Source organism: Elaeis guineensis, chromosome 7 (assembly GCF_000442705.2).
Source record: "Elaeis guineensis isolate ETL-2024a chromosome 7, EG11, whole genome shotgun sequence".
NCBI classification, from domain to species: Eukaryota; Viridiplantae; Streptophyta; class Magnoliopsida; order Arecales; family Arecaceae; genus Elaeis; species Elaeis guineensis.
The window spans coordinates 76,164,922-76,191,930 of NC_025999.2; the positions used below are offsets into that span (position 1 = coordinate 76,164,922).

At 33.9% G+C, this 27,009-nt stretch overlaps 1 protein-coding gene across 1 annotated transcript; it reads right to left on the reverse strand.

The window, feature by feature from the left end:
* Positions 1-5,755: 5,755 nt before the first annotated feature.
* Positions 5,756-26,523, reverse strand: LOC105048926 (uridine/cytidine kinase UKL1, chloroplastic). The gene is made up of 14 exons (XM_010928421.4): positions 26,167-26,523; positions 25,983-26,074; positions 21,453-21,522; positions 21,170-21,288; positions 18,956-19,052; positions 17,809-17,888; positions 14,028-14,222; positions 13,810-13,893; positions 13,646-13,706; positions 12,561-12,621; positions 7,842-7,935; positions 7,654-7,726; positions 6,261-6,343; positions 5,756-6,170 (listed from the first exon to the last, which is right to left on the reverse strand). Exons 1-14 carry the CDS (start codon positions 26,345-26,347, stop codon positions 6,024-6,026), a joined length of 1,437 nt encoding a protein of 478 aa, XP_010926723.1. The 5' UTR covers positions 26,348-26,523; the 3' UTR covers positions 5,756-6,023.
* Between the last annotated feature and the right edge of the window lie 486 nt (positions 26,524-27,009).

Sequence of the window (27,009 nt, forward strand, 5' to 3'; positions counted from 1 at the left end):
CTTAGTCGACTAAGTTTGCGTGCCAACCGTGTCCAGGATCTTTAAAGTACTTTAGCTTGGCAACTTAAGAAGATTTTTTTCATAGATGAATTCTTCAATTTAAGCACCTGAAAACTCCTACAATCATCTTTGAAACACATGATTAGTGTCATCTATACTCAATATTTTAGAATCATCAAAATCAATCTTAGGGTCAACAATCTTCCCCTTTTTGATGATGATAAAACTTTAAATATATGCATAATAAAAATAAATAATATATTTCAACCAAATTGAATCATGAAGTGATAGAGTAAATACATATGAATTCACACTTCATATATGTTCTTAATTAATCTTTAAGTCATTGTACATTTATATATATTCATATTAAAGAATATGTTAATTCAATATAATAAGTATTAAAGTTTCAATCGACTAAGTTAATGAGCATCTTGAGCATTAATTCTTTAAGAATATACTCACCATCTCTCTCTCTCTTTTTGACATCGTCAAAAAAGTCAAGAAAAAGTTCAAAAAAAATCATCAAAATCAATTTAATCAATATTTTGAAGATTAAAATCAATATATGGTATATCAAAATCATCAAGACATATATCAAATTTAGAACTTATTATATATCTTTCTTTTTAAAGAAAACTTATTTTTTGAATTTCAAATTAAGTTTTAAATGTTTCTTCCTCTTTCAAAAATAAATCTTTCAGTTCAAAAATGAATAGCTCACTCACTTCTTGAGTGAATTTGACTCTATAACTAGATTTTCAATTATATTTTTAGATTAAAATATTTTATGCTCTAAGAACTCAAAAAGAATAAAGTTTTTCAAATGTTTGATAGCGTAATCAATCATAACATTTACTCTAATATTTATTCTTTTTTTTCTTAATAAATATCAGTCAAGTAAGTTCGAAAAAGATATGTATCGAGAATGTATCAAGCAAATCAATGATAGTATCAAAATAAATAAGTGTTGCAGTTTTAATTTCACTTTTTGAGTAAAAATTACTTTAATACAAATGATCTTACAAGAATTTTTCAAAGTATATCAAAATTCTTTATTATATTCAAATTTTTAAATAAGTTTCAAAATTGAAAGTATGTATCAAATTTATTTCTTGGACTAGGAGTATGTTTCAAATTTATTTTAACTCCAATCATTTGTAAAAAATGATTAATCAATCAAATCATGTAAATTAAATTGAATGATTAAAAACACGTGAAGATTCAAATTAAATGAAGTATAATATAATTGTTTGAGAATTTAAAATCAAAATGTATTTATCTTATCATAAATAAAATTTTCAATCAAATCAAACTAGATAAAGTACAGAAATTATTTCTCCCTGTTTCTTTTAAAATAAGTATGTTTAACATGAATTTGACCACTAAATTCAGAATCTCTAAATTTCAAATTCAAAAATATTTTCAATTAACTAAATATTTCATCTTTAGAATTTTATCCCCCTTAGTTTTACAAACAAAGCTATATTAAGCATCTTATGTGGGAAATATCAAAATATTGTTTAATTTATAAACTTTGCAATAAAAAAGATCATTATACAATCATGCTTATTTCATTTTAAGTTTTTTCAAATGATAATATGATATAAGGGATTGAACAAGCATGCTGAATTTAGGATAAGGTTAAAAACAAACAATCAAAATGATATACTAATTTTAAGCAATACATCAAAACATTAAAGTAATAGAGTATGATCAATATAAGTATATAAAAATCATCAAAATCAAGCATTTAAACTAACTAATTCCAATAAATCAAGATGGTGTGATGTGAGAATAAGTTCAGCCTTTACCAAACTTCACCAACTACCTTCTTGAGTCCAAAGCATTTATTCATAAAAATTCGCTCCTTTCTCTTCAGTGGATGCTTGGCACATTTGCAAAGCTATTTGATATATTTTGATACGTAAATCATCTTGGATCCATTGGAGTTAGTACATATAGTTCTTTTAGGAACCCAAATTTGTTTTATCTTTGACTTATTTGTATTAAAGCTCTTGTTTGCATTAATGGATTTGTATTCTATAAATTTATGTCCAATCTTATTATATCTATAGCAAATTATATTTCTATTATGATTTTGAGATTTTGTAAATGCATTCTTTAAAAATTTTTGCTTCCTTAATGGGTTATATCCTATGTCGGCTTTATCAAAAATTATTTTTTATTTTTTAATTAATATTTATAAATTTTGAGAACTTAGAGTAAATTTGTCTACTATTGATTTTAATTTATTCACTTCTTGTAAGGATTCATTCCTTTTAGTTGATTCATCTATTTTATTTTGTAATTCCTTCATGTCTTCTATTTTAGCTTTATCTTTACTTAAGAATTGATTTTCTTTCTTAAGTTCTTTATTTTTATGAGATAATTTATTAAAATTATAAAGTAAGTCATTGAAAACATCATATAATTCTTCAAATATAAAATCTGAAATTGGATCATCATCATTTACCTCATCGTTGTGAGCCATCAAGTAAGGATTGTACTTTCTTCCTCTTTTTCATTTTTTTTTCTTTACTTTGCTCTCCCTTAATTGATGCCTTCTTTTTCTTTTGCTTCTTCCTTTTTTTTCTTTTGCTTTTCATCCTCATGAGTTACGAGGCATAAGTTGGGAGAAGCTTCCATATCTTCTTTAAAGCAAGTTTCTACTTCTTGATGTGCTCCCTCATATGTTGTTTCCAATTAATTCCAAATTTATTTTATTGAAATATATAAAAAAATTATATTAAACTCATTAATATCTAAAGAACAATAGAGTATATTTATGGCCTTAGCATTAAGTTGGGCCATTTTCTTATCATGCTCAATCAATACATTGGGGGTGTGTGCACCATCTATTATAATTTTTCATAAGTTATAATCATATATTTGTATAAAAGTTTTCATTCTAACTTTCCAATAAACATAATTTGATCCATTATCTATAAAATAACCTTCATAAATAAAGATTTCATTTTGGCTGCCATAGAATCTTTAGCTCTTGGCCACTAGGTCAACGACTAATATTAGAGCACCTGCTGTGATATCAATTGTTGCCCAAGTATGGCTACCCAAGTGGAGGGGTGAATTGGATATTTTATAAAATTTTAAGATAAATTAAAGCTCTAAACAAATATGTGCTTCTAACTTAAGTGATTGTGTGGTGATTATAATATATAGCAGCGGAAATAAAGTATATAAGTTGTTATGTAAGAAATGAAAACAAGTAAAGCAAGAAATTAAGGTAAGAAAGCAAGCACAATATAAACACATAAGATTTATAGTGGTTCGGAGCAAGCCACTCCTACATCCACTTCCCAAGCTCCCTTTGAAAATTTTATTATAATCTCTTGACTACAGTGTGTTTGTTTTTTCGGACACATAAATAAATCTAATTGATTTTTTTGGGCTCACCAACCACAACCCTCCATCGATAGTTTCTCGGGTTCACTATCAACCCAGTTGGTTTTAATCTTGGCTCACCAACCACAACCACTATAATATCCAACTTTAGGCTTGGACTAACCTTCACCTCAAGTTTCTTTCTCCCAAAGAAACTTGAGAGAAAAACAAAATGTAAGGTATACAATTTCAGCACAATCATAAAGATAAAAGAAAACTCTTTAAGCTTGATGAAGATGTTGCAAGGTTGATCTTTGAAGCTTAAACTTTTTCTTTCTTGATGCTAGAGAGGATACTTGAGATGTTGGAGAAGTTAGCTCTTGAAAGCCCACTAAAATTTATACTCAAATCCCTCTCCTCTCAATTTTCTCTTGGATATTCAATATTTCTCACAAATTTGAAGATTTTTCTTTGTAAATCCACCTCCCTTATTTTCTAATTAATTCTCCATCTTTAAATACACTTGAGAATGACTGGAGAAGAGGTTCTAGCCGTTGGAGATGACAAACTAGCCGTTGGAGGGCATTTGGGGCAAAAAATTGAAGTTTCCAAAAACTAACCGTTACAGTCTACTAGTCGATTAACTTTTCTTAGTTGATTAAGTCTCTCACTGGGTCGACTCAAAATCCTCTTAGTCGACTAAGTTCTCAGCCTTCAAAAAATTCAATCTTCGGTCTTGTGCTGCTCTCTGAGACTGAGTCGACTAACTTTTTGATTTAGTCGATTAAGTTTATGTGCTAAGCGTACCTAGGATTCTTTAAAGTGCTTTGGCTTGGTAACTTAAGGAGATTTTTTCCATCGATGAATTTTTCAATTTAAGCACCTGAAAATTCCTACAATCATCCTTGAAACACATGATTAGTATCATCTATACTCAATATTTTGAAATCATCAAAATCAATTCTAGGATCTATAGAAAAAAAAATTATCCCAATGATTTTTTGTATCCTGATGAGGTCCATTTATCGAGGATCATCTACTCTCATCGTTATCTAATCTCATCCGACCATTGGTTCCAAGAACACTTCTGCGATTAAAATTTATAGAAATTCTTTGTTCACCGTAGGCAGTGTAGAAAATCCGATGTGGAGTGCATCATTTTGTTCGATTGATCCACGTAGCCACCTCTTCCCAATGTGTATTTAATGTCAGTAGGTTGGTTTTTTCATTTAAAAATTTTATACGATGAAAATATTCTTTTTAAAAATTATGACACCCTTATGACATCTCTTCATAAAAATTATGATACTCCATGTATAAAAGGCTAAACTGAGATGGGATGTTATAATTTTTATAAAGAGATGTCATAATTTTTAAGGAGTGTCATAATACTGTTTTGAATATATTTATTATTTTTTTTCTTCGTGCAGTATTATGACACCTCTTCTTAAAAATTATGACATCGGTATTATAATTTTTAAAAAGGAATATCATAAATTTTAAGAAAGATATTTTCGTCATACAAAATTTTTAAACAAAAAAGCCGATCTACTGATACTAAATACGTATTGAAAAAATAATGGCTACATAGATCAATTGGACAAGATACGCTCCATATCGAATTTTCTAAACCACCTGCAATGTACAAAATACTTATCTAAAATTTAACTGTCATGGCAGCCGATATTAGGGATTTATAACCCATTTGAGCAGCCAAACAGGCTCTAAACATCTTTCATTTCATGGAAAGCATCAACGGATGCAGAGTGTCAACTAATTGCGAAAAGATCCTGTTTCCTCCATCGACCTTCATTCTTCCAATTTCTGAACAAACTAAAACGATTGACAATGAGAAAATGTTTGATTGGAGAGTGGAGATCTGAAATCGAAATTGCAATAAGTAACTCCTATTTTAACCATTTGATCGAAAAAAATCTGATTCCGATTTCGATTCCAAGATGAAATAGAAATGGCTCAATCTATATAAAACTCAATCCCTATTCTCCTTTATGGATTCAAATTTCTATTCCAATTCCGATTTCGATTCCGATCACGAATCAAATACTTCAAAATATTTGATTATTCTGATTTCGATTTTAAATCATTTCAATTTCAATTTTTAATTATGAATCAAACATCTGCTGAGAGAGTCGTTGGTTTAGTTCATGTTATGGCATTGGCCAATAGGCTCAGATAAGGTCATCAATGGTTTATCAAAACTGATTTACCCTGAAAACGGGAAAAAAACACTAAATTAGGGTTTTAAACTGAACTCTTGGAAGTGGAATTCCGCTACAGTCAAGGGGTTGGTTTTATGAGTCAACGAGGTGATGAGATTGAACATTACATACAAAATGACATCTATCAGACAAGCTAAATTTTGTGTGGAAAAACTGTCAATCAAACAACATTATTCAATGCAAAAACTTTCTGATGAAAAGATTTAGTAGTAGTGAGGTTCCTACAGTAGCAACTGATATATTTCATTCTCCAATTCCTCCTGTGAAATCTAACGCTCTATAGTATGATATTCAAGCAATAGCAAATTAAAACTTGCTTGTAACTGCCCCTCATATAAATTAAGCCCTCAGATATGTTCTCTTTTGAGTACTAATCATGAGAATCAATCACGATATAAATCAGAAGGGATCATCTAATGATGCAACCCACAACCACTATCAAACGTCAGTTCCGAAGTAGCGGTCACCAAACTCGCCCAATCCTGGGATAACCCGGAACTCCTCATTCAATGCAACATCAATCTCTGATGTGACGATCTTCACATAAGGGAACCGTTTGCAGACACAATGAATCCCCTCAGGTGCCTGAATCAGCAAAAGATAAATAAATTGATACAAATTTCAACTAAAAATTAGGAAGCCATCAGTAGTCTTTTAATATAAGAGGGAACTCACAGAGATGAGGTTGAGGAATATTATCCGTTTCTCAGGAACTCCTTTTTGTATGAGAAGTTCTATAGCTTGGTTAGCCGAGTTACCTAGGACCATAAATGGTTTGCACTCTCGTTAATGAAAAACTTGTGCATAACTTTACCAAAAAAAAATACTTGCGCATAAAACAATATATTACTTACAAATATTAGCATGAAAACTACGAATTAAAAAAAGAAAAAAACAATAAATCAGGAATTGTAACTGAAAAATAATGGAACAGGACAAAGGGCATTGACAAAGTTCATTAATAACTTCATTTTAGTCTCAAGACAAAAAGGAAGACAGACATCAAAGAAAAGTACCTTCCTGTAATGCATCAGTTACTAGACATAACTAACAAGACAACAAATATCATGCTGCAGAAATCCTGATTCAGCCTAATAAAAACGGATGCATTGATGCAAAAGCAGGGAGGCAATAATTGATTCCCATTAATTTCAGAACACAAGCAGGTTCAGTTATGGAAATCAAGTACGAAATATACATCATTTACATGTGGCCAAGTCCTACTCCAGATCCATGTCCCTGATTCATCATCACATGAATTTTACTTGTGATAGACACAATACTGAAGGTACCAGTAAATCACAGGAATGGGCTTTACTTTTGGATAGGTACCTCTTTAATATCTAATTGACCCTTAATAACTTGTGACTCTCTGACCCCCAACAACATCAATTCACTCATGCAGAGGCAATAAACAACAGCTGATCTGAATTTCCACCAAAGGTCTCTGATACAGTGCGCAATATGATAAGCAAACCATGAAAAATGTAATTAAACAAGTAATTATCCAGATTCATTCATGGAAAAGATTTGTGTTTTATTGAATGCATAGCCATATTTTTATTATCTTATTAATCCCTTTAGGGTGATAACTCACAGAATTGGCATTCACTAAGAAGAGGTTTCTAACATGGAAAAAAAATTGTGCTTTATTGAATGCATCGCCATAGTTTTGTTACCTTATTAATCCCTTTAGGGTGAAAACTCACAGAATTGGCATTCACTAAGGAGAGGTTTCTAATTAAATTGAATGCGTGACCAAAAAGAATCATAAATTATATAAAGAACATAATGGGAATTAAAAAGTTCTGTCAATTTTTCAGGAGAAAAGGAAAAAATTTCAGGAAATATAGAAAATAACAAAAGAGATGTAGTGTAATACAGAAAAGATGAGTTGGCACGTTTGTCAGGTTGAATGGTCTTTGAAAAGTAAGGATCAATTCTATGATTTAACCAATGAGTGACAGTTGATTCAGACCAAGGGATATGGAAAAATTTTCAGTACATTTTCAACTTTATAAATATGCGACAATTTTTTTAAAAAAAGAAAAACAGCTTCAAACTGTACCTGTAGCTAGTACAGGGTCTAGAAGTAGAACATGCCGTTCAGAGATGTCATTGGGCAACTTCTCATATATGAGCTGTTTAGTACAAAACCAAATTAAATATAAGCATTTAACAAAAATAAATTAAGTACAAGAAATAACCAATATCCAATCATTAAAGAAAACAATGCAACAGATATTAAATGCTCACCTGTTTACCATTGTCTCCATCACGGTGAATAAGAATTTTACCAATTTTTATTCCTTTACAACATGCCCGCAAAGCATTCTCCATGCTTTCACCACTGCAACCAACCAAATAACAACAGTGCTAAATAGGTAGAAATAAAATGCAGCATTTGGATGCTGGATAGCCAACCAGGGGGTAGACATTTTCAACTCCTAGTATCCATCCCTCGATCAACTTTCTATAGGTTAACAGTATCTCCTATTTGGTTGAGGGTTAGTATGTTGTGAAGAAAAGTACAAAAAATTAAGCACCTTTTTCGAGTACCGGTGGAATTAAACACCCTGCCCCCATCAAAGCCCACACCTGCCCGCCCCCCCCGCCAAAAAAAAAAACAAAAGAAAAAGGAAGAAGACCATTTTTTGACAGTATTTGCCTGGTTAAGTGGATAAACGTACACTTATCACCACTTAGCTACCAATCAAATAGTAACTAAGAGTTACTTTGAACATGTTTTGGTTGAAATCGTATCCCACAATTCTTCCATTTTTAGATGCAATCAGTAGTTCAAGCAAATTCTTGAATTTTAGAAATTATAGTATGGCATAGGGTATCCACTTCTTGGGGCACCAGCATTAATTGATATAGCAGCATGAGTCATTCCATATCATGTCAATAAAATAATTAATGTGCTAATCCATGCCTGGGTAAGGAAGGGTTGCAACAAGTTGGCAGCCAGTATAAAACTATAGCCACATCCTATAAACATCAATTTTCAAAAGAGAAAACCATTAGAATGTCCCTGACTAGCGATGTGCCGCATTGGATCCTGTGTAGTGAAAAGTGGCTGAGGGTTAACCAGGGCATTCTCCAGAAGTGATGCATCACATCAGTGCCCGGATGTGGTTACAAGCAAGGGTTCTCACATTTCAATGGACAAGTATGGGCAAAGAATTTAATCCAAGAAAATAGGATATAGTTAGCAACTTGGAAAAGGAAGCTGGTAAGACAGGTTATAAGCTTTGGTGTACAGGGAAAGACAGGAATAAAAATGGAGTAAGAATTATAGTATAAGAGAGTTTGAAAGATGAGGTTGTAGACATTAAGAAAGTAGGAGATAAGAGTAATCTTGATAAAATTGGTGTTGAGAGCGAGGAGTCTATTAATATTATTAATGCTCATGCTCCTCAAGTAGAATGGAATGATGCTACAAAGAACACTTTTGGGAGGACATGGATGGACTAGTTCAAAAGATTCCTAGTGGAATAAGGATATTTATCAAAGAATGTCTGAAAGGGCATGGGGGAAATAATGTAGGTCCAAAAAGGGTCCTTGGAGGTCACGGTTTTGGATATCGAAAGAAGGAAATGCCATTGTGGAGTTTGCGATAATATATGATTATGACCTAGCATTAACTAATACTCACTTTAAAAGGGATTCTCACTTGACAACTTTAAAGAGAGCATAATACAAATCAAATAGATTTCTCCCTTTCTAAAAAGATTGATCGAGTTCTACGTAAAGATTATAAGGTTATATCGGGTGAAAGTTTAACCACCCAACATAGATTGAAGATTTTGGATGTATTAAGAGATTAAAGAGAAGGAACAAAGAAAATAGAAATCCAAGGACTAGGTGGTGAAATTTGTGCGGGTGCTGGGGCGCCCGGGGGGGTGGGGGGGTGGGGTTACAAATGACTTAAAAGATTAGAATACTAAACGAAAATGGAATAGGGTCTAGATTGGAAAATCAAAACCATGTAGGAAGCATACTATATTAAGAAAGAGGCAAAAGCAATATTAAGAGAATCAAAAGAAAAGGGGTCTAGTCTAGAAATTTGATGGTAAAATAAGAGTTTTAATTGGTAGCTATGGCAAAAAGAGAGTGTTATAGAAGACTACTTAAATGTAAGAAAAGAGAAGCATACAAAAGTTATAGGATAGCTCAGAACGAAGATAAGAAGGCAGTATAGGAGGCTACATTTAGGGCATATGAAGAGTTATATAGCAAGTTAGAAATCAAGAATAGGAGAAACATATCTATAAGATTGAAAGACTAGGAAAAAGAAAAATTAGAGGCTTAACTCAGCTTAAATGCATCAAGGATGAAGATCCAAAAGTTTTGTTGAGGATGAGATAAAACAAAAAATGACGAAGGTATTTTAATAAGATGTTTAATGGAAATCATGTAGATGAATTAGGATACGTTACTAGTTCTACTAAGGGTAGAAATGTTAAGTATACATGTGAAATTAAATTATCTGGGGTAAAGAAGGCCATAAAGAAAAAAGATAAAACTAGGAAAAGAGGTTGGATTTGATAGAATTCCCATTTAGATTTGGAAGCATCTAAATAACATGTGAGTACTTGATTGATTAATTTGTTTAATAAAATTCTACAGAATAAAAGTGATATTCCAAGTTGTCCTAACTATTGTGGTATTAACTCATAAACCATATTAGGAAACTTTGAGAGAGGATGGCCGAGCACACATAAAGGTGTGAAACAAAACTAATAGAGAACTAATTTTCATTTTACATTAAGATGATTAACCATGGATACTAGTTTCTCCCTCAAAGGCTAATGTAGTAGCATAGAGAAAAGAAATGAACTTCATATGATTTTTACTGATTTAGAGAAAACATATGTAAAATCCTAAGAGAAGTGTTATGATGGTGTTAAAAAGGAAAAGAATTTTTGTTAGATATATTAATGTGATTGAGGATATATGTACAATGGAGCGGTTGTTCGTGGGAGAACTAATAGTGATAATACCCGTGAGTTGTCAATCATAATATATTTACACTAAAAAATCTGCTATAAGCCTTTACCATCTTGTGCAAGTTATATACGAGCATACTAGGCATATTCCAGATAATATAGTCTTAGCCGAGAAACTAAAATTAAGGTTAACTATAAGTTGGAATTATAGAGGAGTGTTTTAGAATTCAATATTTTAAGTAGGACAGACAAAATATGAAATGCAATTTTTGCAAACTAGAAATTAAGATGGAGATGGAGTGAAAATTGAGGATCATAAAGCTTATAAAAGATTATTTTTGATATTTAGGATCAATTAATAATAAGGAGAGATTGAAGAGGATATTATCCATAGGATTAAGGTAGATTAGACATAATGGAGAAGTGAATCTAGGATATTATGCGATCATAAGTTACCTTTCAAATAGAATGCATTTAAGCTGTAACGGCCAACCCCAACTACTTCGGGATTAAGGGTTAGTTGAGTTCACTTGAGTGGGCTATACATAGGTCAATTCTCGATTGTAATGGCCATATACCAACGTTGGCTGCTACTGCTTTCCTTTTTACACTTGTAATGGATGATCTGATTCTCAATGTTTATATTAAGTGCATCCATATATCACCTGCATACGATAAGAACAGCATTTAATACTCTCAAATAGAAAAAATTAAAATAAACTTTGGATCAAGCATTGCCGACTCGAAACGGGACCTTGTGACGGCCGGTCAATGGTACGAGTCGGTACACCTCCATATTGAACCGTATCAGGCCCGAATAGATATAGAAATGAGGGATGAACCGAAGAAAAACATAGAGCGAAACAGAGGAGAGAGGGAGAGGGAGGGAAGGAAAGAAAGGCCGGCGGAGATGCCAGTGATGGCCATCAGAGGGTTGTGGAGACCTCCTAGGGTCTGTATTCTCTACGAGAGAAAATAAGAGGAGATAGAGAGAGAAGAGAAGAGAGAGAAGAGGAGTGAGGGGAAGGTGGCGGGAAGATCTTCGAAGGGCCGCTGTGGTCACCGAATAGTGCAAATCCTCTCCGTAGTCGTTGTGGGTTTGAAACAAGGACGACGCCCATATTTCATTATATTTTTTTTTAAAAAAAAACACACTATCTCTCTCTTTTTGTATCCTGTGGGGGACTGTGGAGGCTCGAAGGCCTCGGTAGGCCACCACCAGCCACCGCTGGCCTTTTTCTCTCCTTCCTCCCCTCTCTCTTTCTTCCTCTCTTTCCTTCTCCCTCGCTTCATTTTCGCCGGCATTCCGAATCGAATATCCGAACTACACCGATAAGCTATCAGTATAGTTCAGCATGCCCTGAACCATCAAGTTTGGGGCGGTTCGGCGAACCATTCTTTGGACGATAAAGTTCTAGAAATCTGTAGAAGAATATACACAAACAAATTTCTCGAGTGTAACATAAATAAGAATGGAGAGATAGATGGGGGGCACACTAAAAGATTAAAGAAGGTTAGATAAAGTGGGAGATGATTCAGTTCTGCATTATTGCATGTCTTTAAGACATAAGAGAGCATAATAAGTTTGCAAGGTCAACGATATTTTTTTTATGACTCCATAGTTGCAATTAAAATGATTTATACGAGTTCAGAGACGAGAATATTGAGTTGTTGTTTTGAAACATCCATATTGACTGTACAATTTTATATTGTTTCACAATGTTACCCAAATGTAACGTGCAATAGTTGTGTATTGTGCACCGTACATATCCTGTCATGTCAAACCAATAACCACAATCACTAGTGGTACAAGTAACTAACAGCCATAAGAAAAGCTGAATAAAGCTAGCCTTGGATTGGAACTAAAAGGAAACAAGGAATTATAGCCAGCCGTATAAGGCTCATTGCTTGTGATTATTTTATCATTTTAATTTGAATCATAACTAAATCAAGATACTTTTGAACTTGTATGGCAGTATTAGTTCACTAAAGAAACTGAAGTAATGCCTGGTGCAAGGCTCACCTTCGAATAATAGACACTCCACAAAGTTTCTTGCAAAAGTCAACTCCAATGTAGACAGATTCTGAACCAAAAAAAAAAAAAAACCTAAAGTTATGAACAAGAAATTTAGTTGTGTTAACCAAACACCCTAGAATCCATACTACATTTAACATGGCTATCCAGTCATGATGGATGGCCTAAGAAAGAGGGCGCAATCAAAATTTCCATTTCTTCTTGACTAAAAGAAAATAGAATATTTACATATTTATAATTTATAAAGATAATTAGAATATATATCGAATTTCATCATAAAAAAAAAATTTGAGCTTAACAAAAAATTGAGATAAAAATAATATTTTATTTAAATTATTATAAAGAGCAAAATATGGTAGCAGTAGCAAATAGTGATAGAAACAACTGGTCTACTAGCCATACTCATGATGACATACATAAGTTTCCAAGGTAACTAAAAGAGCAGGCTAAATCTCACCACATGATAATCATCTGCTACTTTGCTCTTGCAGATTTTCCCTTCCCTAGTTTATCAAACTAATACCTCTTCCACTTCTCCAAAAGAATTAAGCATGTCAATTTCCTCATGCTGAGTTATGGGTGTTCAAATTGGCAAATTACAGATTTGAGTATTTCTGCACACTTGAATTTTAGAAGTTTCAGTGTTATTAGGCAAAACTATGACCTGGTCATTCAATAAATTTTAATGACAGGAAGTTTTTTGTTGCAATTCACTAGGGTCATAAAACACAAGCAAGATCTATGATTTTTACCTGTTTCATGACAAATAAAATCTTTGCATAATGAAAAAATAAATAATCTATTTTGAACAATGTTGTGTGCCATGAGCCAAAGTAATGGGGACCATGCTTTAATTCCTGAAATAGATAATCTTGGCATATCCATGATATTTCATTCCTTCACCCCTTCCCCCTTCTATCCCAGCAAGGTTTGCATGGTGTAGTTTCTGCAACCACCTAATCGGTAGGTTGGAATTTTAAAATTAGTCTGCTTGCTGGATATCTTTTCATGGATTAATTGATGGTTTGGATATAAAAGATGGGAAAAAGAGCAAGCAGACTTATATGCTGTACCTGTTGGAGTGACCACCTGCTTCTCAGTGAATGGCAGATGACCAAGACCATGCTCCACAACCTAAATTGCAAAATAATTACTACAGTAATGATGAACATACTAGCCATTTGTATCCAACATCAACATTGTCATCGAAGAGTAGGAAGTACACGGGATAATTTACCAGACGAATTAGCCGATCTGAATAGAAGACAAAGTCAGGTGTCGTTATCTCCCTATCACGAATGAGTGTATGCATTCCTCGTATCTGTTATCATAAGACTCGAGTAACATTAATAATACAAGATCTAACCACTGAAACAACAAAATATATGAAGATTGGGATGTTCATCGAGTAGATTTGATAGATCATCACAGGGAGCAATTCAACAAAGAAATTACCTGGAATGTTGATTGAATAACATATACATTGGGATAAATTTTGCACAAGTCATGCTGACCAAGCTTTGTCCGGATGTGTTGTACAATTAAATCAATTGCAACATGGTTATCCCTTCCACGTGGTATGATAACATCAGCATATTTTTTTGATGGCAGCACAAAATCATCAAAAGCAGGCTTGACAAACCTTCCATACTGCAGACCCAATAAAATATTTAACAATTCATGAACACCAGAAATATGATTTCCACAAGTTAAAAGGTCCAGAAGAAAGGCCATATCATCGAGAGATCCCCTTATAAGCAGCTTATCATGGCATGCTTCAATAACTTTGAATATCAATGTAAAAATAAATGCTTACAATCTGCTAATTTTGGTAATGTAGTTTTCATGACTAAAACTCTTCAATTATCCTAGACCAAGGGCTCTAAGAGAATTCCAAGCGAAGGTTGAGTATCAGTTGTTTATATAAACATCATAGAGTCTTTCAGAACATTACTTGATTTATATGCCACACATCTTGCACATCATTGTTCCTACGTTAAGGAGGAAAGAAAAAAGAAAAATAAAGGTTCTGAAATCTCTGGAAATATTGTGTATGCATTAGAAATTTAAGTTTTAGCAACTATAATTGAATATCAAATAGAGGATTGTATCATGGAAAGAAATTAGGAGAGCCTTTCGGGATAAGTAATCATAAATGGCATGAAATGACTTTTCTCCTTGATAGAAATATGCAACATTTAAGCTCAAGTTGCGACAAACAGTATGCTTCATGAACAGAGAATGACAGGTAATGCAGAAGGGATGAAACGATACAGAGACACTGATGCTGGGTAACAATTAGTAAGGCTAGTCATACAAAGCAGAAGGATACCACGAATTACCTAAGATGAAGGATAAAAAACATGAAGAGATAGTTATCATATTAGGAAGAAAAGGATATCTGAAGAGTAAGTGAATAATAATCAGTAGATCACAAAAAAAGACAAAAGATAGCAAAACAGATTTTGCTAGAATATCAAACAAGTTGCTAAACAAGGACTGTGCTGAGGAAGCCCAGATTGTTAGCAAATAGATGTACGTCTCTACTATCATAATGCAGAGATACTGATATATTAAGAAGAAAAAGACATCTGAAGACCGGATGAACAACAATCATTTGATCAAAAGAACGAATGAAAATTTCAGCCCAAAAGAAAAAAAATGAAAGTAGGTAAAATAGGTATTGCTAGAATTCAAACAAGTTGCTAAACAAGGACTCTCCTAAAGAAGCATAGATTGTTAGGAAATATATGCACATCTCTACAATCATGATGCAGACTCTGGAATGTGGGATCTACATCCACTCGCTTTAACACAGTTCATCTCCAAGAGCAATCCTTGAGTCGGGTCCCTCCCTATTCTTTTATATATAAACAGTTTCATAAGACATAGGCCCCTTAATTTTCACTCCAAGGTAGAGATAGAAGTAAACGAAGATTAAAAGATGAGTATACTTATCAAACATACTCCAAACAATCTTGACTGATGGAAATCATGGCAATCTAACAAATTTTCTCGTCTTTTCTAAAGAAAACAGAAAAAGGAAAATCACAGGCATTGCATCTGCCAAATCCTAGTCACTTTCACAGGTCATAAAAGCTGAGAAAGATATGAGAAAGGCCCGCAAGGCTGGGACCACATTACTAGACTCATTTGGTCGATTGGCTTATTAAAAGAGATCCATGTGGAATGATAGTACAGAAAAGCTGAAAACTCACTTTCAGTTTCAATCAGATAAGTTTCAGTCTCAGCAATTTCAACTCCAGTTTCAGCAATTTCAATTGAAACAATGTAAACAAAAAAAGTATCAGTAAAATTAAGAGCACAATAAATAATAAATAAAATAATATGAAGTCAAGAAAATAAATTAGACATCATCATAGAGCGATTTTATTGTTTCAGGCCTTTAGATATATCCTTTCATTGGTTTCCCACAGGGACAGCCAAAAGACTATTTTTAAAAATAAAAATGTCAAAATATGTACAGTACAAGATGGCATCTAACATAATGAAATCTAATTGCCTATGACATTTGAATTTTCAACTGTCCAAGCCTATGCCAAAAACTTTATCTTCCTTTAAATTTCTTTGGAAAATAATGTTGCAATGCTTCCAAATCTTCTCAAGACAAGGGGAAAAATATTAAGGTTAATCTACAGAAAATGCTTTCAAGGTCAAAAATAATGAAAAAAAGGCAAGATTTTGCTATAAATAACTTATAAATACAATGAATTATGGCCCGCATAATAGCATTGACCAAAACTCCAAAAACAGCCAATTTCAGGTAAAAGCAAAACATTTTAGTTTCCATTGCAGAATCTCTCGTCAAACTTCAAACACTGGACCATAAGATGGCATGAGTCCATAGAAGTGATGGTAAGGTAGAGGACTGCACTGATCATTCTTCTTTTTTGTCTTTCTAAAAACAAGAAAGATGTGCAATTATGCAAATTTGTCTAATGACATTCTAGAACCACAGAAGATTCACATCGATGGCAAATGTAGTGATTTTAGCATATAAAGAATGAGGGCTACTTTAATTGCACAAGCTATTAGGAAACTAAAGCAATGGAGTGAAGATGAAAACAGATGAGAATCACATCAACGAATAAGCCAAGCTCTATACCAAGTATAATCGACAAAGAAGCAAAGTTTATAATGATAAATTGCTAGAAAATTTAGGATAAGAGGAAAAATCTAAATATGATTTTCAATGGCCCAGAAAAAGCACATGGTAAAGTCTTGCATTTTGTTTGGTGTCTTGATTGAATTTGAAGAAAAGTTTCTCATTAAGCTACGTGAAGATCAGGTCAACTGTTAGCACGAAACAAATGCGAACCACCATTAATTAGAACGACCATTAAAAGTTCAAGAGTGCTTCAACATGTGACAAAAATACAATGATAATGCCTTCCAGAAGAATTTGCATAGCACATATGGAACATGAGAATCCAAAGCACATACAATGATGAATCCTTGGAATTGCATGCCCTATAAGCCATTAATATTGATGAAATTAAGAAAATGAATCTTATGTTTACACACACACACACATATGTCATAATGCAATTATCAGTGTATTTCGCATTGACTTGTGCTTGGTCCACTGGGCTTGCCCTAGATGTCACACCCCTCTGCTCAGCAACTAGAGGTTTTGGATTCAATGCCAGGGCACATTCTTCAAAATTATGAACCTGGGAAATGATACATAGGAGGGTCACCTCCTTCCTTTCTCAGAAGGAAAAAGGACTTGTGGTTTGGAAAAGAAGCCTCTAGGTTTTGGTTAAAAAATACCAAATGTTCACACAACTTTTTCTCTGTAGCTATAAGTGAGTTTGGGTACTCACATCTTTTGGCGCTGATAGGTGATAGAAAAGTTTTCAAGGAAAAGATATTCTAGTGGTGGTAAATATCCGTAAATCTAAAACTTATAGTTAGGCCTTGATTAGTTCAAGATGTGTGGATTTGCATACGACTGTAGTTTTGAGTCTTCAGATGATACATGTCCTTTCTTTGTTTGCTTAAACATGCGTTCCTTTCTAATACAACATCTTGATGTAAGAGAACTGACAACAATTTTGCTCTATGTACATAGTCTGTTGAGGTGCTGAGTGCATGTGTTTAGTCCCATAAAAAGATTTCCAGATTACAATATAAAAGCCAACAATGTAAACAATAATAATAATAATAAATCCAAGTCAACAACATAGAAATCAACTTTAAATTAAAACTCTACCTGTTCAAGCACTGAGTTCACATCTCTACCTCTCTCGACTGTATCACGCCTTATTCTTCGGGCCAGCCTTATATCAGCATCTAAATGCAGCACATAGAAGAGAATGGAATAAGAGACATGTAGGAAAATGTGCTATAACAGAGATTAAAATGATGCATATCTGTTCAAATCCAAAATTATACAAATTAACATCATTTCATGTCCAAATGCACTAGTTTTAATCACATTAGAGAAAAAATGGGAAGATCAAAGAGTTACTTCAGCTTTAAAATGGCAAAGGCCTTTTATCTAACATGAAATATTAACCTGCACTTGATTTACATCCACCTGGCAACTTAAATTTAAAATCTCTCCAATTACTCGTTAAATTTTATCTCTCTCTCTCTCTCTGTTTTTTTTTGGCTGCAGGTTGCAATTAACCAGATACTATACTTTTTGCTAATTTATTGTCAAGCATCCCGTGTACTTCAACTAAATTATATGTTCAGTGACTAAGTATGGTTTCAGAAACTATTACTCAAAATAAGATGTTTCACATAGCAACATCCCTAATTTACCAACAACATAGCATCAAAGTACAGGTGATCTCCATTTTTGTCTACTTAACTAGATAACGGAGCAGTATGGAGTTTTCCTTGGGTATGAAGCGTGAAGTTCTAAAGAGCTTGTCATTTGCTTCTTTTACATATAATCTATCTGAAACCAAATCAACTTCTAGGAACAATGAATAGCCTGCTTGTCAAATACTTGGTTGCAGCATGCCAACTTTTCCTTGTAAATAAAAACCTACTAGAAATGTGAAGTAGTGGTTTCACATATATACAATCTGAGACTTTGCAAGCTTTTAAATATTGATATTTTAGGAAATATTTGGTTTTTCATGCAACAAACTTTGGGAAATCTTTGCTTCTTTATCCCTCCATCACAACTATTCCATGCGTGTCATATGAACTTATATAAAATTCAGAATATCATTACATGCACAAACAATGATACAATATCATTGCAGCTGGGTGATCAAAAGCCACCATTGAATGGACTGCATTAATGGATTACCCGGTTGTTATAAATAATCCGCTTCAACTTTAAAAAAGAAAGAAAGAAAGAAACATGAACAGTCATATATGCACAAAGTAAGGCAAGAGACCTGTGTCCACAAAAATCTTCATGTCCATCAAGTTACGGACTCGTGGGTCATGGAAAACTAAAATTCCCTCCAAAATAATGACATCTGATGCATTAACCTAATAAAAGATCCTTGATCAGAACATATCAAGAGCTACTCTTCCAAACCAAGATAACAAGAAATAATACATGCTTACAATTACAAAATGATGAAAGTATGTCCTGCATCATTTTTATCACAAAGATTCTTTTATAGAAAGAACTTTATCAATCATAAATAAAGAAAGGATTTCCTAATATTTCAGTTAGCATTTATTGGTAATCATGCAGTTAAGCTTTTAGAATTTAGAGGCTATTCTGAGCAAAATACAATACTGCTACTAAAAAAGGGGAGAAAAACCTTAAAAGATGCAAAAAGATAAGTCAAGACATCAGGATAAAGATGGCACAAAGTTCTCTTTCAAGAATGACTTCAATGACATTGTTCCAATCACCCCTCTACCTAAATGAAATTACACCCTAGAACTTACTGTATTATCTGACCTCTTCGAAGGTCATTAAGTTCATTAGCCTCACTATTGTTCTACCATTATTGTGCACGTTCATTAAATCCTACCTCTCTCTACCAGAAATCATTAGGAATAAGCACCCCATGCTTAGTATGGTATTATTTCCAACTGTTATACACAATGAAGCCTTTTCAGTAGTCCATAAGGCCCCCCTGGTTGCCCATATTTCCACTATCAAACATCAGGAGTATAGGACCTGCAGTAGGCCACACAGGTCAGCTGATCTGAGACCACAAAACTCTAGAACAAAGTTCATAGCTGGTTTACGAACCTAATAGTTTATTAATCATCCACCAGGAGGAGTTTCACCTCTGGATGTCTCATATAGATATATTTCTTTAAGATATATATAGCAGGTAGTTCATTAAAACAAAAAACACTGACACTTTAGTTTATCTCGTCTCACTTCAGCATGCAAAAAACAAATCGGTTCTACAGAGATGTGTTTTTTGGTAATGAAGAGGAAACTTAAAAATTTGGTATGAAGAAACAAGACCATGGTACATATTGCTCAATATCAGTATTGCAATTTGCGTCACTGTAAATGATCTATTGTTATAACATTTTAAATAATCATGGTATCTAGTTTGCAACAACTATTCCTTGGCTTTAAGATGACATTCAACATAAGAGGTCCAGAAAAGATGTATATAAATGAAGGTTAGATAAGTTAAAAATTTTTGTTGTTTATAATTGAAAATAGGGCTCATACAAAAAGCAAGAGCAGGATTGGGAACCTCCATTCAAAAAAAAAGGTTGGACACCATGATTTAATCTTTTCTAAATCTAAAGCACTTTTCATCACCTCAATCTTAATTATTGGAAAAATGCTTATTAACTCTGAAAGCTTGGCAACTTGTTAATGTCTACAAGTATCACCAGTTTATATGAAAAACTTAAAGAATATATATATTCAACTTTCAATCAAAAGTTACGAAAATCCTGATGTTTGAGATATCATTTGTGTATCATCTAGTATCTGGTGTATATTATATTAGGAACATAGAAAACCAAATGAGTCAGTCCATCAGTCAAACCTACATAGTTCTTGCATCACTATGGGGTTTTCACCAAAATCATTGACTGCACTTGCCATATCTACAATGTCATTTGATCTTATAGCACCAATAGCTTTTATTATTGGACTGCTTATTGCTTCACATATTAAAGTTAATAATATACGCACACCCGTTGCAAAATTAAGATCCTGCCACTCAAATAGGATAGTCATAAATCCCAAGATATCATAAATATAAGTTTATCTTTGTTTGTTGAAGAAAAAAAAGATGAAAGCTTTAACATCTGAGAAGCAAATTAACAATGATCAGCTTCTAGTCTATAAATGTTGATAGTGAAAAAATCCATGAGAGCAGCTGCTGTTGTTGGCAACATCATCTTTTACATTAGTCGACTAAGTACTACGATTAAGGAATAAGCTCAATGTTAGGGCAAAATGAATTCGACTTTTCCTCCTCCAAGGAAAACAATATGAACCCTAAGAAAACCCTGAATTATCCTTTCTTGGCAAGATAACATTCCTTCAAAATAAATCTCTTTTTTGTTGTTGAAGAGAAAACATGATTATAAATGAACTACCTCCTAAAAATTCAATAAGGAGAACCTTTACAAGGTATTAATATATTTGAGTTATCTGCTTGATGACATACCTTTCTGAAACTTTCGGAGCACCTCCGGTGGCTTTTAAAATCATAGATAGGAACATTGACGGATTGCCCACCTTTAAGCTTGCCCATGCACTCTACAAGTTGTTCAGTATCAAAGGAATCTGCAAAGATACAAGTATCAGACATCCAAAGCAAATTCATATAAACAATTTTCTCAATTAAAAAACACATCTGAATCCTATGCTCATCACTGCTGTGTGCCCTGTATCATTTCCATCAAATTACAAGTAACAAGAGTAAAAATAACATATCATTAAACTTTTACCTGGATGGTCAAAATTGTAGTCATTGACATGCTCTGCTTCTTCTGCTGTCAGTCCACGGTAAAATGAATCCTGCATGGTCACAACTTTTACATCAATATACGGGGCAAATTGATTCACCAAAAAAGTTCAATAGTGGGAAATCTTAGTAACGCATATTTTGTAGCTTCACAACTAGATAAATGAATTCATGAATATAGAAAACATCAACTCATAATAGTTAAATTATATCTCAATCTGCCACATGCAACATAAGTTCTGATATTTGAGCCAAAATATGATCAAAGAAAATGGATAGAAATGGAGTAGGGAGGTGGTGGAGTAATAAGGTGAAATGGTCTAATCCCTTACCTTATTTTTAAATCTTGATGCACCATCCTTCTTAGACTACAGTAATCATTCTAATATGTTGCAACTGACAACTTGGTAATGTCTAAGTCAGAGCCTCGAATGTACACTTTACTCTTTGAATTTGTCTAGCATTGCTGTTTTAAATTGAACGAGAGTTCAACAGTGGCTGTATATATTCAGGAAATTTATGAAGAACTAGCTTATAACCCCATGCTCTATTTTATTTCTTTTGAAAATTAATACATGTAAATAACTATTTTATAAACTATTAATGGGGTATATATTAAATATCAATGTAGAAGATTCATTTAGTGGATGTGGAAAGGGAGTGTCACCCTTCTCTTTCTGTTAAACTACCAAAATGCCCTCCATCAGGATGGAATTTAATGCCACGCTAAGCTCCAAAATACCCTTCCCTTTCTTTAGACATGGCGAATGGAGGCTCGGCCAACATAGAGCTTCCATTTTAATATATATATATATATATATATATATATATATATATATATATATATATATATATATATATATATATATCTTTTGAAAGTTAATGCACATAAATAAATATTTCATAAAATATTAATGGAGAAGACTCTTTTAATTAACGTGGAATGGGAGTGCTACCCTTCTCTTTCAGTTAAACTACCAAAATGCCCTCCATCATTATGGAAGTTAATGCCACGCTAAGCTCCAAAATACCCTTCCCTTTCTTTACACATGGCGAATGGAGACTTTGCCAACACAGAGCCTCCATTTTAACATATATATGTATTAGATGCTACAACTGTCAGTATGAGGTTTTAATTTCAGGCCTGAGAATCCCTATCAACAGCACATTTTGAATTTATTTCAGTCAGATGGGGTAAATAAATTGGCAGATCGAAATATGGTTCCTATATTCACGTATTTTATGTGTAAGGGAATTTCAATGCCAGTTAACTTGGTCAAGTAATGTATGGAGTAATAAATCTTGGATACAGTATAATTAGGGATGGCAATGGGTAGGGTTTGGGGCAGGTATTGTACTACCTATCCTCAAATCCAAACTTAATACCCATACCCAAATCCTACCCGATACCCGATCGGTAAGAAAAGAGATACTCATCCCCATACCCAATGGGTTCGGAGATACCCATAGATACCCATTTTTTCATACCCAACCCATATCCACCCCATGCCTATCCCATACCCAAAAAAACTAAATAACCAAAATAATTTTATGCATATTATCAATCAAAATAAAATTATCAATTCAACATAGAACATAATTTATAAGTCAAGATTTATAAAAATCAAAGATAGAAATAAAATTACAATTCAACATAGAACATATAAATAACCAAAATAATTTTATGCATATTATCAACCAAAATAAAATTACCAAAACAGAATTATAAACATATATATTCGGGTATGGGTTCGGGTATTACCCATACCTGAAGGTTCAGATCGGGTTCAGGTTCGGGTTCGGATAGAAAACAGCACTACCGATACCCTACCCATATCCGTGCTATAATTTTCGGATTTTACGCAAACCCGAACCCAAACCCGGTCAAACCCTATTTTTCGGGTTTGACCGGGTTTGGGTAGGGTGCATACCCATTGGGTCGGGTCGATTTTGCCATCCCTAAGTATAATAACCTTAAAAGGAAGCTAGAAGGCTTATATATTGTCAGGTGCAAGATAAACTAAGAGAGAGTGGTTTTACACCACAAGAAAAGAAAAAGGAAAGACAATAATAAGATGATGAAAAAGAAAAGGGATGGCCTATCTAGGTCTCGAAACAAGGCCTAGAAATATTACTACCAAGCATCTTTTTGGCCAGTCAAGAATGTTCATGGTACTATATAGGAACCGGGCATACTTGCTGGCATGCAGTTAATGGATTCTGAGTATACCTTGTAAATCAAATATATAAAAAGATAATTATCAGGAAAAGAAAATACAAAGGGTTAAAAAAACAACTAGTATAAAATCTTATATGAGGAGCCTTTTTGAGAACAATCACTTAATACCGTGCATCATATTCAAAGAAGTAAGGTACATTAGCAATACCAAGAAATACCCTGGAATGAAATTGGATGATTGTCAAGCTTTTGAAACCAAAATTAGTCATATTCCAGCTCACATGGCATAGCTGTCCCTCGTAGAGCTTACATGAATAGACAAGCTATGCCATACAACTAATACAGTATTTGATTTCAATTCAGAGCAGCTCAGGGAAATAGATAGCAGTAAACACATGTGAATATGGGGTTTGGCTGTGTCAAACTAGGACATGAAGGAAGCCTAACATGGACATCTTAAGGTATTGGCTAGCCAGCCCAATTAGCAAGCCTACCAGGCATATAAAAGTGCCGCAAGTGTGTGACCAAGTAAAACAATACTTGATTTAACTAATTTCAGCTGGCACTGACTTTCTTTTTTGCTTCGTAAGCAGGTAAAGGAGTTTATGTGGAAGTCTTCAACAAAGATAATAGCATTAATTGAACACATTTAACAACGAAAGATAGTGTCTTTACATTTTATATAGCCTCATTGATTCAGAAACATAGACTTTAGAAGGTTAGTAGCAGGTATTCATTGATACATTCAAAAGCATATAAGTCACGGATGCTTCTGCAGATTTTTGAATGAGTGGAATAACATTAGCTTTTAAGTGATTTTGGCCCATTACACTCTCAATATCCATCTTGAGAAGGCCTCCTCTATTAAGTTCTCTCTTCCCTTTAAACCAGGGCTCTGCTGAGTCTCTATGCTCAAAATATATGGAGTCTTATTATGGAACAAGTTAGCACTGATTTAAGTTTCTAACCATATAGGCCCTGTTTGGCCCTCTTGTGCTGTGCTGTGCTTATAAGTGAAATAGCTATTGTACAAGCAGTGTGCTTTGCTTTGCTGCACTTTAAATTGAAGTAGAGAAAGATATTCGGTAATAGCCGCTATACTGTAAAGTTAAGTAAATAAAAATAGTTGACTATTTGGTAATAGCTGCTATGTTGTGTTGTTCTATCTTTTGAAGAGAAATTATATGAGTTTGTTCAAACTACATAATTTGTTGATATAATGTTCAATCTAACCGCACAAACTCAATGCAATCCTATCACGAATATCATCCATACTTGATGTAGGATTTTTATCCTCATTTTGCACATTATTTTCAGACTCTTCTTGAGGTACAAAATCAAGATTAGCAACAATAATTAAAAAAGCTGTGTCATCAGATGTTGTCCTTCAAATAAAATTGTGCAATGCCATTGATATTATGACCATGTCAACTTGTGTCTCAAATGGATGGTTAGGCATTCTATGCAATAACTTCCATCTTGCCTTCCAAATACCAAAAGTCTATGCAACAAAGCAGCTTTTGCTTGAGAAAAAAGCATCTCCTAAGGTGCTTTATAGAGTGGAAGGTAATATACCTAAAATCAAAGCACCCTGATTCTTCTTAAAGTAAAGCACTTAAAAAAGTTTTTGGTTACCAAACACCTCAATCTCAGCTTTTGTCTGCTTTACTTTGAAGCAAAGCAGATAAAGTAGAAAAAAAAGTAGGGCCAAACAGGGCCACAATCAAGTACTGTACGGTGACTTAAAAGGCTTCCCAAACCCTCCAACTAGCAACTAAGATGTAGATAACACCTCCTTCCACTGCTTTAAGGTAAAAAATCAACAAAACCATCAAACTATAACCAAAAATAATTCCACGTCCACTATTGGAAAAATAAACTATAAGCAATAAGTAAAGTTCAGTGAACGATATTGCAAATATACAAAAAGCTGTGTGCTTTTCATTACTTCGAAACTGCAATACATAAAGCAAAAAAGAAACAATACATCAAGATGCCTTGATATTATCAATATATGCAAATAAAAAAAAGATCAAAAAGTCATATTTCGGAGTAAACCAACTCAGCATCCATAGCATAATGAATGTTACCCACATCCCTCCCTCACCAAATCCCCTCCACCAAACTTAAAGAATAAAAACTCAATCTCCATATTCACATTTTACGCTGCCATTATGTCTGTTCAATTCTGTCCTCATGAGAAGCTGAGATCAAAATCAAAACTTTACAGCACCCATGACATTTATAATCAAAGGAATAATAAAAAAGATCGAAAAGGAGCTTGCTCTGATAAGAGGAGATCGCAAGATCTCAAAAACTAAATCGTTCTACTACCTGATTGACGAGAACGACGCGGTGATCGTGGAGCTGCTGGATGATCATGTCGCAGACCGTCGTCTTCCCCGACGCCGTACCCCCCGAAACCCCTAAGCCAGATCACAGATCACAGAACAAGATAAAAAAACACTTCTTAATCGAGTTTCCGAGAGAGAGGTGAGGAATATGCGATGAGGGTTACCGATGACGAAGGGCTGGCGGGCGACGACGGAGGAGTCATCGACGGGGATGTGGTTGGCGTGGGCAGAGGAGGGGGAGGAAGGGGTCGAAGGGGAGGAGAGGCGGAGCGAGTCGAGGCGGAGGCCGCTGAAATGGGCGCTACCGGCCGCCTCCATCGCGTCGTCCATCGCCTTGTCCGGCATCAGATCGATCTCCCAAGGGTTTAAACTGAAGGAGGAGAAAGAGTCGTTGCGTTTTGGTTCTGGGCTCTACACGCCGTCGTGGGCTCCCTTCCCGCAAAGGTAGCGGAGACTGGAGGAGGAAAGGGACTTTGACGGATGCGCGCGGAGACGGGAACAAAGTTGACAAGGATACGTTTCGTTTCTTAGTTGGCGAAGATCATATCACTACATCAAATTAGAATAGACTGAGAATTTTTTTTTTTCTCTTTTAGTACCTGTATGGTGGATCAAGAGACTAAATTCTCTCCCGCTTCCACCCATCATGACGTTATGTTAGGATTTAGGTGTAGGTTTGAATCCTACCGAAGGATCAGATCCCCTAGCATATTCTGATAAATATCTATCGTTAGCAAATTCACACAATTAAATAGGCAGAAATATTTATACCGCATTTTGTTAGAAAATATATTGTTAGAACAATTGAATCTGTTCTCTCTGAAGGCCAACCGATGGTATGTCAGCGATTGACGATGGACCACCAAAACTACATTACAAAATGAGTTTCGGTTCAATTACAACATATCATCCGACTCTCGATGGTTTTAATGGACAGAATTGCCGACTTTCAATCGATGGACTGGTTGACTATCAGCAATTCTCAATTAACTTTCCAGGTGGATATA